Source organism: Triturus cristatus, chromosome 11, assembly GCF_964204655.1.
Source record: "Triturus cristatus chromosome 11, aTriCri1.1, whole genome shotgun sequence".
Classification (NCBI taxonomy): Eukaryota; Metazoa; Chordata; class Amphibia; order Caudata; family Salamandridae; genus Triturus; species Triturus cristatus.
This window is the reverse complement of record NC_140594.1, coordinates 296,518,495-296,533,150: the sequence shown is the minus strand read 5'-3', so window position 1 is coordinate 296,533,150 and position 14,656 is coordinate 296,518,495. Positions and strand designations below refer to the sequence as shown.

Here is a 14,656-nt window from a genome sequence, read left to right as displayed (position 1 = left end):
AAGTGTATCCTACATGGATTACATGTATGAAACAGCACAAAATTGGGAAAGATACGGAACTACGCGCAAGAGCCACGTGTTCTGGAAGCCCGCAAGCGTAACCACGCTTGCCTGAACAACGGATTTGCCTAAACCACGCATATGCAAATGCGCTCCAGTGTTCGGTAGGGGCGAGAACTGGGAACAAGAGCGTCAAATGGAAAGCGGACACAGTCACAGACAGGTAAGTGGGGCTAGTGCCAAGGGTATGGGGGCCAGTGACAAGTTTTTAGGGTCGGGAGGTGTCGCTATCTGGGGGAGTCATCGGCAAATTTTTAGGGCTCATGGAGGGGGGCAAGGAACTTTTAAGATGGGGGTCAAGTTTAATGGCTCAGGTCAGGGGGTCGCTATGGCTGGGTTGGTGGCAAGTTTTTAGGGCTCAGGGAATGGGAGGGCATCAGGGTACTTTTAAATGAGGAGGTACGTTTTTAGGGCTCAGCACTGGAGGAGGGGTTTGGGGTAGCTTTAAGAGCTGGGTTTGGAGAAGTATTTAACCTCTTGAGTGCCCATGACGAGATGGTCTCGTCATGGGCCGCGGTTGCGCTGTGCCCATGACGAGACTATCTCGTCATGAACCCCGCCCGCTAATGAAAGGGCCGGCACAGGGCGGGGAAAGGGCGGGGCACTCAAGGAGTTAAGGAATTGGGCGTTTTTAGGGCTCAGGGCGGGGGGCAGGTAGAGGGTTTGTAATTTAGGGCTCAGGAGGGCAGGTAGGGGAGTTGTAATTGAGGGCTTAGGGCAAGGGGGCAGGTAGGAGGGTTGTAATTTAGGGTGGGGGTCGGGGGTCAGAGTAGTGGTGAACTTAGCAGCCATGCACCCGTGTCATTCAGTCCTTTACCACAAAAGTGCATGGTAAAGGCATGCGTGGTAAGGGAATGCATGGTTAAGTCACATTTGTGGTTCGGGCTACATGGTAGAGGCACGCATGGTTGAGCCTTGCGTGCCTCTATCATACAACCCACAAAATTAGCTATGTGCGACAACTATGCATGTCAGTGGGAAAATATAGGTAAAATGACCAACAAAGTGTAGATACAGTAGTGCAAACATGCATATTGCAAGTCTAATCATCATAAATATGAGGTAAACCATATAAACTATGTCGACATGTGTCAGCCCTGTGGCAAGATTTAAATAGACATTTATACGTGTAAAATAAAAATACAAATTTGTAGTGTGAGCATTAGATTAACACTCTGTGCATTATTCCACCATTAGGTATTTGGGTTTGGACTTGTATCTTTTATTTTAAAAGGTTTTACTTTGAGCGTTGATCATAGGTGAAACCATGATGACTTAATACGATGACGACTGTAAGAGGTCTGATAACTTTACTTAGTAAGTCCCAGTGTTTTGGGTCTTTATTGAACGTGCTGTTTTTGAATGCCCAAACATCAAGTCTTATTAGCGAGTGTGTCTGCAATTATTTGTTATCATCATACATGACACAGATGCAGAGGCGGTGCCTTATTTTTGAGATTAAGGTACCAATGTTCTAGACCTTACAGTCAGCAGAGGAGTATGTGCATGCTATCAACAGCTCCTGTAACATTTGGAGATTGTACTGTGTCATGGAAGGTTGGTTCTCTTCTTTTAAGGTGACGATTGTGGGAAGCCATGTACCCATGTATATAGATTGATATTTAAGGGCACTACAACTTAAAAGTGCCTAGATAATACTTAATGTGCGATACAGCAGCAATGACCAGCATCCATCGTAGAGTTACTGATGCTAATGTCTGAGTCGCAGAGAACACATAACCAGAAAATGCAACATTATTTACTGCTTCAGTGTGGTCTTGGTTTAAGCTCTGGTATCAATTCAGTGATCAGGTGCAACTGAACCTCACTATTTTGCTGGTACATTTGTTAGATCCCTGACTCCATCTGCTGAAGTTTCTACTTTTGCTGGTGTCTCTCCTCTTCCAGTACGGCAGCGTCCTAGTGCTCCATATTCCTGTAGTCATGTACAGGGATCCCACCCAGGCAAGGTAGTGAGCCTTGTTCAAGCCATCAGTTCAGTCCATTCTTTACTCGTTTCCAACTCTTCCCATGAGGAAGTGCAATGAACCAGTTGTAAAGTTGTGCACGCACTCCTCTTGAGCGTGTGTGAAATGGACATACAAAAGAGCAGATATTCAACAACCCAGTGTACCTGTTTGCTGCTTAGAAGTGCTGCTACTTTTCAGTTCGAAGTATTGCACAATTGCTGAGAAGTACAGGCACTCTCCCTTTCAAATTAAACAAGTTCAGGTACTCACTACCTGACAGTAACTGCCCATTTAAGGCACTGCTTCTCTTGCAAAGGACGCAGCAAGTTGCAAAGTTGATGCATGTGTTTTTGTGAATGATTGAACTGAAAACCCAACAAACGTTCAGCATTGCATTCTGAAGACTGGCGACAGACTTCAATATTTTGAGCAGGTGCAGAACAGAGGCTGGGATTGCATACAGCCTGATGCAGGCACATTCAAACCCTTTTCGAAGAGTTTGACACCTTTGTGCCTGTCTAGAGCATAGTTACTTTGCCTGTGGTGAGGTTGTCCCAAATTAGAATGACCCACTAGGTTACTTCAATTTTTCAATACATTGGAAAATAAAGAATCAATAAATACAGGCCTCAGAGTGAGAGCAGCAGGATTTTCAGAGCGCTAATGCAGGGGCATAACACAGGCCCCCGCATCCCCCGCAGTGCGTGGGGGCCCCCAAGCTCCAGGGTGCCCCCTCAGCTCTGCACTTCGGCCGGGGAGCTCCTGATAGAGTCCGGATGGGACCCCTCCACGTACCTTGCAGGGGGGCCCCCCTCAATTATCGTTACGCCACTGCGCTAATGTAGAATATCACCTGAGTGAGAATGGTGTCAGGAATCACATATCCACTCACTCATCCACGGGTACATTCCTCAGTGAGCTAAGCACCTCTTCCATACATCTGTCTGTAACCTAAATGTCACTCATGCCATAACCGTTCATTTTCTGTGAGCCATAAAAGCTTCTATGACTCTACTATGCTGGATCTGTTCTGAAGACATAGAAGACTGCACTCTATGCCTCATATGAGAGAGGGAAACTTGATTTACTATAGCCATGCTGCCTCTATTCTGTGAGGAACTAAACCTTGCAATGATGTTGCTGGATTTGTACTTGCTTGTGCTAATGCTGCCCTAGCTGTACCTGTCTTCTGAAGGAGGGATGCTTGCACTGTTTCTGCCCAAGGTGTAGCTGTTCTATGGAGAGGGGTGGTTCCACTGCTGTTGGCCGATCTTATTAAAAACCAAAGGATAATTTGAATGCCCTTCGCAGAACATGCCCAGGCCATTCAGAAGCTTTTATTGGACCTAGAGCAAGACTAGTTTTGGGACCCTGACCCGGAGACCCTAGTTTCAATCGCAGAGTCCCAGCTTGACCAAACGGTATGACCCGGGGCAATTACTCTTCTTCCTTCTGCTTTCTTGTAGTGATCATCACATTTGAGAGCTCCTTGAAATAATTTAGTTCAGAATGTGCACTATACAAAAGCCTCTCTTATTTACCTTTTAATGGACCATAATGCTGCTTCATCTATGACAGCTGGAAAGTCCTCGTAGAGGAGGCATAAGACATCTGACTTGCCTCCTGGGTCACTAACAACATTTCCATCAGTGCGGAAGAGGGAAAGAATGTGAGATCCATTCAAGGTCCGAGCTGCACAATGTCTAACCAAGAAGGCTGATTTCAATCCCAGCTTCCACGCCTGACCACACAGCCTGACATTAGTCGATTACTTTTCTCCACTGTGCTTCATTTTTTCATAATCACCACATTTGAGAGCATCTTGAAACAGTTCAGGATGCACATTGTACAACAAACTCTATTGTGTAAGATTTAATCAACCGTAATGTTCCTCCAGCTATAAAAACAAAAGGCTTATTTAGGAGGAAACAAAACAATTGACCTGCCTTTAATAAAATTGTCTCAGCAGAAAGGGTGTGGTCCACTCATTTTAGGAAATGTCGCTCAGTGCAGTGATATGATTTAAGGTGTTAAAGTGAAACTATACAAAATACACGTTTTTAATGTACAAATTGGTACTGCACTCAATGACTGAATTGCTGAAGAGCGGGAGGTCCATGTTGTGTCAAGAATTGTTCCCTTAAGCATCCACAGCTCTTATTTTCCAGACAGGATGTAACACAGAGGGTGCTGCAGAAAATTATGGGGTCTGGCGGTCACCGCCTCACTACCACTGCCTCATTGGTGCTTTCAGCTAGGCAGGAGATGCTTTGGTGTTGGGCGTATAGTTTGCGGACTCAAGGCCTATGTATGCCCGCTGCCTACAACCAGTCAGTGTCGAGTGTAGCTTGGAAGCAAGGGCATAGCCTGTTCCATAGTGTAAGCTGCGATTACAATGAGTTGCCCTGGGAAACATGCTGCACACTGGCAGCCTTGACAGTAGTCTGTTGTGATTCCTAACCCACTGCCCCGCCTCCTTCTAACGCTGGTGAACATGCCCTATGAAGTAGGGACTGCTTCACAATATTCGATGTTAATACCTATTGTCCTGGGGAAGATGTCCTTCTGTAATGCCAAAGTGCCCTGGGCCGCATAAAGTGGGTGCAGACACCCATTGAGGCCCTTGGGCACTTTGCATAATTTGGCCCCAGATGTATTCCAAGTAGTTACTTCTCGAAGTAAGTGAATCATGTGAACCAGTCCATGCCTGTGAGCAAAAGCACTGTATAAATGCAAAAAGAGTCGCCATTTTTTCGTGCATTAACAAGTAGATCCTCATTAGACTCTATTAGCCATTTTGTGGTAATAACACAATTCTGACATCTATGTAACCTCAACCACTAATCGCGACATCAGTATAAATTAGATGTAAACATTAATTTGGTGTGTTATTCTGTATTTTTAGATGGTGCTAAAGGGCAGGAATTTCCCAGGCAGAGAAGTAGTATAGCTGAATTTCTGAAGCAGTAATACCTCATTTCTCTAAAAACAAAATAACGTGGAATGGAAATCACTTTTTGCACATTTAGTAACATTTGTTCACTTTTTTCTAAATTCGAAATGAGTGACTTGGCGTATTCCATGCTGTTCTCCCATTTGTATACACGCAGTGTCATATGGTATCGCCAGTAAGGTCCTCAACTATTTCAAAACAGGGAAACCAATTACAAGCTCTTGGATTTAATTGGCTTATCGCAGACTTCTAGTATGAATTTCAGCCACAATGGGGCACAGATATGGTTGTTTTGTATATCAAATGGAACCTGCTGAATTTGAGGGCAAGAGTTGTTCTGCTGCCCTCGTCCAACTGAATGTGTCTGCAAATTTTGTCACCACCAATGTCTATGCTATGCAGAATTCCATGAGGCTTAGCATTCACCCCAGTGTTCCTTCCTTGCTGTTACTCTACATGTATCCTAATGTGTTCTTCCCTCCTGCTCATCAGTGAAGCAGAATGTTTTTCCAAGTGAACCCCTCTCTAGAGTCTGTGACAAGTGGTACATACTGAAAGGGCTTCTCCCGTGTTTGTAAGGCGACACTTGGTATGTATCAGAGAATTCTCTCACCCCTGTAAGCGATGAAAGAAGGAATGTAACAAGGTGTTTTTGATTAGTATGTCAGTAGCATGCCATCTTCCCGTTTTATTCCCACTTTCATGACATCTTTTTGGAAGAACCCCAGTGTGACATTGCCATTTCAGTTAATAATAACCTTATCAATATTTTTATTTGATGAGATCCTGAGTTCCACTCGTGGGGGATAGTTTAGGCTGTTTCTTCATCCCTGTTTTACTGCTGATTGATTATTCCTTGTCCTTTTCCAATGTTGCAGATCATTAAGAAGACTCGCTTCCCACACTGGGATGAGGTTCTGGAGTTTGACATGGACAGGCAGGTCGAGGAGTCAAGCGAGTTGACCGAGGATGCTGTTATCAGTGTGGAGGTCTGGGACTGGGACTTGGTGGGCAAGAATGATTTTCTTGGCAGGGTAAGAAAATAATTTTTTATTCAACCATTTGTCCGAGCCTTAATCTACCCATCCTGCTTCTGTCCATCTGCCTGCCCATGTGCCTGTTTTCCACATTTTACTCTGCCCATCCTGCCATGTCCATAGCGGTATCCAAGTCTGTTTATATTTCTAGCCATAAGCTTCTAACTACTTGTTTACCAGTCCCTCAGTCTATTGTGTGATGGTTGCTTGCGCAATATGCCTTCTCTATTCTACAACCTCAAGAAAGCTCTTCAACTGGTTGCCACTTTGAGCCACGATCAGGTCACAATCTCTTAGGATTTGCCAGATGTCAAGAAATTGTCTTGCTTCAATTGTGCAATAATTTTGGGGAAAGAATATTAGTTCAGTGATAAACAATGGCTGCCAGCCTTTATAACTAATCAAATTAAACATATAAAATGTTACCTGGGTAAAGAGTCCATTGAGAAATTGTGATTTTCTCTAAGAAGAGCTGGCAAATGTCCAGGGTCCAATTGGCAAGCCGCTAGAAAGACATGTTACCACATCTGTATGGAGTAAATGTGGAGAAAAAGGGATTTGTAGAGCTCTTTGTAGATGGTTCCAATAATACCTCCTCTGGGCAATATCTTTACTATGTGAGGCACCTCTGCCTCCTAGAACTTGGTCTCACAGCTCACCTCCTAGAGCAACAATTGACACAAGAGCATCTCTGCAGTCGGCCATGTCCTGTGTTACTCATGATGGGAGTTTTAACATTCCTCCTTCCGGCCCTCATCACTTTATGGCTGTTGTAAAGATATGTCCCACCACGGCGCTGTCTCGAGAAACACCCATCAGTGTGATCTGACCACTGCTCAACAATCCACACTCGCTAAGGTCATCAGTCATGCTGTCCCTGGACCATCAGATATGTGCTACGACAGCAGGAGAGAGGCCAATAGGAAATAAGTGAGCAAAGAAGCTGGTTTTGGCTGAACAACATATTTGTTTCAAGACACTGTTCTTCATGCGTAAGATGGGACAGAATGATGCTACTCCTATGGAAACAGCCTAGTCTGGATACATCATTCCAAGATCAGGTAAGTTTACTAAGGTACTGGCTCATGGTCCTACTGTTAAGGAAAAATGTTAATTCAGACTCAGTTCACCAGTAGCCCAGACTCAAGCGCATGCTTACCTTGTCTTTACATTTCACATAACCCTGGATTGTCCAGTAGCTCAGAAATCCTTTATGCGGGCCATTTTGGCTCTGCAAAAACCCTTTGTTAATTGAAGTCTACACTGATACTTTTATCAACGTCTGTTACTCATCCTATTCATGTATTTATTCATTTTTTAAATTAACCCTATGAATTTCAATTTCTCCACCTATTAAGATACCCATTCATCAATACATTGCATGCACAGGTTTTATCCATACATGTGTGCTTCCATCTCTTTCTTAACATATTCTTTTCAGGAAATACACGTGTCTGTCTGTGCATGATTCCATTCACTTGCAGAGTCATCATTCCTCTCATCTCAGAGTCTATCTTTCGTGCTTTATTAGCACATCAATCCATACACCAGCCAGTCTATTCAGCAGGCCAGTTACTGGCGACATATCCATCTGTCCAGTTGTCTGCAGACCTGTTCCTCTATTCTTCTTCTCAAGCAACCTGTGTATTCATCCACCCTCCTGCCCATCGTTTTGTCTTTGTCCATCAGAATGCTAGTCCATCCATGTGCCTATCCGTACATCTACCCCATCACCTGTCCCCCAGTTTAGCAATTTAATTGTCTGCTGACCTTGACAGTGGTGGCTCGTGACATTTGAAAGTGGTGAGGGCATGAAAGTTGGGTATGACTTTTGTGTAGCGAGCAAGCTTAATAGACAAACATGGGGTGCAGGGTGGGTCCTCCTCAGGGCCGGACTGTCCCTAGCAGGCATCAGGCATTTCCCCAAGAGGCTGGAAGGGTAGGACCCGGTTTTGGAGCGGTAGGGGTTGGTTTTGTTACTGGGGGCTGGTTTTGCAGCGGCGCTGCAATATCGTCCCACAGTAACAAAAGCAGCAGTGCTGGGGGCCAGTTGAGTTAAGCACCAGGGCTTCCTGCTTGCACCCTTGCCCACCCCCTTCAGTTCCCCACTGCCCTCCTCCCCCCTAGGGGCCAGCCCAATAAAATTGCCAGGGCTGATTTGTGTTCTTCCTCCGGCCCTGGTCCTCCTCCCGAGAAATAAATGAAAAAAGTTTGACATATGGTGTATTTGAAAGCAAATTAATTTAGTGAGAAAGCAGTGGGAACTTACAGTCTTGAAACATTAAATACATTAAAAATTGTGCCACATCTTACTTCATTAATATGTTCAACAGTTAATTTAATGTGCACATTGTATAGTGCAACAACTTCAGGGCCTTTAAAGTGTGTGCTTGCCACATATCTTGCCCTGCATGCGGCATCAACTTTGGAAGAAAATGCTGTAACCAGGCTTCGGGAAGCACCCACAGCTGCTGGCTGCAATACGTCATATAGAAATATGTGCAAACAGGCCTTTAGGTGGGATTAAATAGTGGGGCTCTCTAAAATTAAACATGTAAAATACATTTATGTGATTCCCATAGTGTGCCAACCGACTGGTATTTTGGTTTCTCTCTGAGATGTTATTGCATCGAGATATTCCACACAACAGCTGACATACACCTAAAACCTGTCAGTACGATGGCTTTGTCAATGGTTATTAGTGGTTTTAGCTAAATCAGTAACAACAGTGATTTGTTATAAATAATTGACATTGGAAATGTTTCAATTCTGGAATTGTGAGACTGTGAATTAAATATTATTGAGGCCTGTGGAAGGAGTATTGGCCTTCAGTTATGTGTGCTTTATGTTGGATATGTATGCCCTTTTTCTCAGCACATCTCACCCATCTGCACATTTTCACCCTCCTCTCATTCTTCTTCAGCATCCTCTTTCCACATTCTCCCCCTGAATGCACTTACTTGCATCTTCATTTCACCACCCCCAAACATGCACTGCACACACTCACATTTAAGCACTTTATTTTCTTTTGCTTTTGCTTTGTAAATATTATGACACCTGTGTATCCCCTTCACACATTTACACAGAATTTCAGTTGCCACTGAAAATACATGGACGTTGTGTGTGCTCTGCAGAGATGCTAACCCACTGACAGGTACTTTGCTTTGCCTTCAGCCTCAGCTAGTGCCAGAGGTCTCAATCAAAGCCCCTCATAAACACCTGGCACAACTGAAAGGATGCACAATGCAAGATTAAGATACAGGAAAGAAAATACAGAAACACAACATAATGAAATAGCTAACTCTCTTGGTAAATGCAAGAATAGGTAAAGCATGTGAAATTAGAGAGGAACTAAATCGCTGACATGCATTACCCTAACGTTTTTAACATTCATTGTCAGTAAATCAATCCATATTTTTGGCATTAATGTTAAGGGCATGAAGACAGGGCCGGTTTTAATGTAATACAGCAGATAACTGTCTAACGTCGAACACATATTTCTCATTTTGCGTTTGACTCAGATATTTGGATTATCTTTGAAAGGTAAAAAGAACCCTGCTTGTCTTTTGGATCAATTTTGCAGGTGAACAAATACAGCAGCTCCACTTCGAAAGGGGCCAGTGATCTGCAGTCAGGGCCTGGGTTGCCACGAGGGGTCTCAGCACAATATGCATAACACAAGATTAACATTCTAACACTCACCATTACCGAGCACAAGGCACCAAATCACACATGCTTTCATCCACTCCTTTGTGTGACGAACGGGAGAGAGTTTGATCTATGCCTGTAAATGACGGACGTCTGGAATCACGCAGGGATGACGTCTCCGAAGCCCGAATCCATGACGCTAATAGCGTCACTGGCCTATTGTGCATACCACCATAGACCACAATGGCAATGAAGGGCTTTAGAAAGGAGAGCCCTGTGTCATGCGTCATGGTGCAGTTATTTAGATTTACTGCTTGGCTACCATTTCCTGCTTCAGAGCAATGTGGGTCAGGCAGCCTGGAACAGACAGCCAAGACTTAAAAGCATCGATTTGTTTAGAGATACAATCATATCTCTAAATAAATAGATCTATTTAATATTTTTTTATAAAATGTGTAGGAATTTCAAAGGGTTGCAGCCCCAAAGCCCTAATGGAGAAACTGCCCCTGGGTCTTGATCTTCTCTTATTGATCAGTGTGTCTATCAGCGATCCGTCTTATTTAGCCCCTCCCTACATGTTGTCTCCTGCATTTACTCCCATCTGGCAATGCATCTGCGAGTCATCCCCACAATTATCCAACCATGCGCTCACCTTTCTGCTCAGACACTTTCCTATACATTAACCTATCCACCCATGTATTTATAAATCCATCTACCCACTGATCCACATGTCCATCTATGCACTCACCCATTTATCTGTGCATCCATCCATCTACCCATTAATTTGCACATATATCGACCTTCAAAGTATCTGTTCAACCCATTATTTCTCCATGCAACAAAATACCTGTCCACCTTTCCACCTATGTGTCTAAACAGTGTAAACATTGATCCATTCATCCGTGAAGCCATTGATGTATTGATCCATTCCTACTCCCATCTGCTTCTCTTGTCATTTTTTTCTCTCCACTCTCTCTCACACAAACACACTCAACTCAAATATAAACATATTATACTATTCACACATGCACACATATTATATAATATATATAATATAATGAAATATATATATATATTTTACGAAAAAAACAAAGGTTAATGATAAATTATAATACGGAAAGCTTATTTATTCTTTCTATAGAAACCCAATTTAAGCTATGTAAACATTAGGAATTATAAAGTTATAGTTGCAACTGAAATTTAAAATTTACGCACCACCAATTCTAACTGACATTTCTAATTAATATAGATCGCTTACCTCTGTACACAGTCTTGTCGCCTCACTCACCGCACTACATTAACTATAACTTGCCACTGAGTTATGACAAACTATGTTAAGATGTGATAAGTATTGTTATGAATGCTATGATTTCACATAGTATAAGTGATGTAATATGCAAGGGTATAACTATTGCATAGAGAAGGGGCAAGTTATAGTTAATATAGTGTGGCGAGTGAGGCGATGAGACTGAGTACGGAGGTGTGCAACGTATTAAATTGAAGGTGATGCTTAAAATAGAAATGTAAGTTATAACTGGTGGTGTGTACATTTTGAATTTAAGTTATAACCATAACTTTAGAATTTCTAATGTTTGTATAGTTTAAGTTGGGTTTGCATAGAAAGAATAAAGTTTTCATGACTATAACTTAGCTTTAAACTTTTTTTTTTTTAAATAAATTTAAAACAGTTTTAATAAAAATGTGTTTCAAATCACAGTGTTGAGTGCCATTTAATTGATTGTTGTTAAGTGCAGTGTTGTAGAGTATAGTAAAGGACAGTGTCGTACAATGTAGAGACATAGAGTCTAGTGTTGTGAGTGAAATACAGTGAAGTGAAGTAGAGAGGAGTGGTGTTGCGTACAGTGGAGTAAAGTGTTATATAGTTGAGTGGTGTGGTATGTCGTATAATGGGGTGGAGTATAGTAGAGTGTAATGGCATGTTGTACAGAGTTGAGTAGAGTGTTGTAGAATGGCATAGAGTGGAGTTGAGTGTTGTAAAGTGCAGTGTTGGGGCATACAGTGTAGTATAGTGGCAAAGAGTGAAGTAGTGCGTTGTAGAGTGCACTTTTATACAGTACCGTAGAGTTTTGTGGAGCTGAGTGGCATACATTGGAGTGTTGTACAGTGGGCTAAACTGTAGTATAGTGTAGCTGAGTAGAGTGGTCCAGCCTAGATGGACCAAAGTGTCATATAGTGGAGTGGTGTCTTGTATAGTAGAGTGCTGTGGAGTGCAGTACACTGTAACAGTGTAGCATACAGTGGAGTAAAGTGTTATAGAGTGGAGTGGCGTGTCATATAGTGGAGTGGTATGCCATGTTGTAGAGTTTGTGAATTGGGTAGAGTGTAATGGTATATAGTGGAGTGAGGTACAGCGGACTAGTGTAAAGTGGAGTACCATAAAGTGGAATATCATATAGTAGAGTGGCGTAGAGTGGAGTGGCTTACAGTAGAATGGAATAGATTGGAGTGGCATACAGTGCACTGCTGTAGAGTGTTATGGAGTAGTGTAAAGCTGAGTTGCGTACAGTGCCGTAGCATACACTGGAGAGGGGAACAGTGGAATACAATTTAAGTGGAGTGGCATAGAGTGGAGTGGAGCGGTATATAGTGGAGAGGCATACAGTGGAATAGCATACACTGGAGTGGCATACAGGGGAGAGGCATGTCATACAGTGGAATATTGTACAGTCGACTAGCATACACTGAAATAGCTGTAAAATGGAGTAGCGCACAGTGGAGTGGCGTACAGTAGAGTGGTGTACACTAAAGTGGCGTATATAGTAATAGAGTACAGTGACGTGGCATAGAGTGCAATGGTGTACAATGGAGTGAGGTAGAGTGGAGTGGTGTGGCATATAAAGGAATAGCATATCGTAAAGTGGCATAGAGTGAAGTAGCATACAGTGGACTGGCATTAAGTGAGAAAGCATAGAGTAGAGTGTCGTACAGTGGAGTTGCATACAGTGTAATAGTTTAGAGTGAATTTGCATACAGTGTTGTGTTGTATGTCCATTCTACCACTGCACTGTACACAACTCCACATGATGCTATTTCACTGTATGCCTCTTCACAGTATGACACTCCAATCTACAACACTACACTGTATGCAAAATCACTCTAAACTATTATGCTGTATGCAACTCCACTGTACGACACTCTACAGTGAAGAGGCATACAGTGGAATAGCATCATGTGGAGTGGCGTACAGTGCAGTGGTGGAATGGACTGGCGTACAGTGGAATAGAGTAAAGTTGAGGGGCATCAAGTGGAATACCGTAAAGTTAAGTGTTGTAGAATACAGCAGGGTAGAGTGTAGAGAGGTAGACTTTATTGGCATACAAGGTAATATCATCAATATACAAGGTATAGGTTGGAGTGTTGTAGAGTAGGGTGAGGTACAGTGGAATGGCATAGAGAGGAGTGGCGTTGCGTGCCGTGGTATACAGCGGATTAGTGTACAGTGGAGTGGTGTAGAGTGGAATAATGTTAAGTTTGCTGGCTTGCAGTGTAGTGATGTAGAGTGGAGTGGCATATCGTGGAGTAGCGTAGAGTAGAGTGGCATAGCGTGGTGTGTCAGACATTGGAATAGCGTAGAGTGTAGTAGCATAGAGTGTAGTCGCATAGAGTGTAGTGACGTAGAATAGAGGCGTATACAGTGGAGTGACTTAGAATGGAGTGGTGTGCATTGTAATAGCGTACAGTGGGTGACATACAATGGAGTGGCATACACTGGAATAGCATACACTGCAGTGGTTTATACTGCAGTTGTGTACAGTGTCATGGTATAGAGTAGAATAGCATAGAGTGTAGTTGTGTACAGTGGAGTAGCGTAGAGTAAAGAGGCGTATACTGGAGTGGCGTTGACTGGAATGTCATAATTTGCAGTGGCGTAGAATGTAATAGCGTACAATGGAGTGGAGTAGAGTGACGTTGCGGGGCATACAGTGGATTAGCGTAGAGTGGTGTGGCGTATAGTGGAGTGACGGAGAGTGGAGTAGCGTAGAGTGTAACAGCATAGAGTGGAGTTGCTAGAGTGGAATAGCGTACAGTGGAGATTTGTAGAGTGTAGTTGCGTAAAGTGGAGTGGGGTACAGTAGAATAGTGTACCGTGGAGTGGCGAAGAGTGGAGTGATGTAGAATGGAGTGTGTTTGGAGGCAATAGCGTAGAGTGGAGTGGAGTAGCGTAGAGTGTAGTGATGTTAGGTGGAGTGGCGTACAATGGAGAGAGGTACAACATAGCGGCATGCAGTAGAATAGCATAGAGGGGATGTGTTGTGGAGTGGCGTAGAGCGGGGTAGCATAGAGTGGAGTGGCAGGAGTGGAGTTGTGTGCAGTGGATTGGTGTATAGTAGAGTGGCATAGAATGGAGTGGCATTGAGAGGAGTTATGTAGAGTGAAATTGGAGAGCATGAAGCAGGGTGTGGTACAGTGGAGGTGCGTACAGGGGAACAATGCAGACTGGATTGGCATACAGTGTAGTGGCGCACAGTGTAGTGGCGCACAATGGAGTGGCGTAGACTGGAGTGTTGTACAGTGGAGCGGCATACAACGGAATAGCATACAATGGAATGGTGTACAGTGCAGTGGCATAGAGTGGAGTTTGGTAGAGTGGACTAGTATACAGCAGAATAGCGTAGAGTGGAGTAGCCTAGACTGGAGTAGCATGGAGTGACATACAGTGGAGTGTTGTAGAGTGGAATACCATAGAGTGGAGTGTTGTAGAGTGGAGTGGGGTAGAGTGTAGTGGGGTACACTGTAGTGATGTACAGTGTAATAGTGTACTGTGGAGCGGCATGGAGTGGCGTACAGTGGCATGGAGTGGAGTGGCATACAATGGAGTAGCGTAGAGTGGAGTGGTGCAGAGTGGAATAACATTGAGTTTACTGGCGCACAGTGTAGTGACGAAGAGTGGAGTGGCATATAGGGGAGTAGGGTAGAGTGGAATGTCGTACAGTGGAATAGCGTAGTGTGTAGTCTTGTTCAGTGTA

At 43.6% G+C, this 14,656-nt stretch overlaps 1 protein-coding gene across 1 annotated transcript in view; it reads left to right on the top strand.

Moving 5' to 3' along the window:
* The window catches only part of RASAL1 (RAS protein activator like 1), a 765,452-nt gene that overhangs the window by 451,489 nt on the left and 299,307 nt on the right, over positions 1-14,656 (top strand). Inside the window, exon 7 of the mRNA XM_085633253.1 lies at positions 5,862-6,017. Coding sequence (XP_085489379.1) covers positions 5,862-6,017 — 156 coding nt within the window. The remainder of the gene's footprint in view (positions 1-5,861; positions 6,018-14,656) is intronic.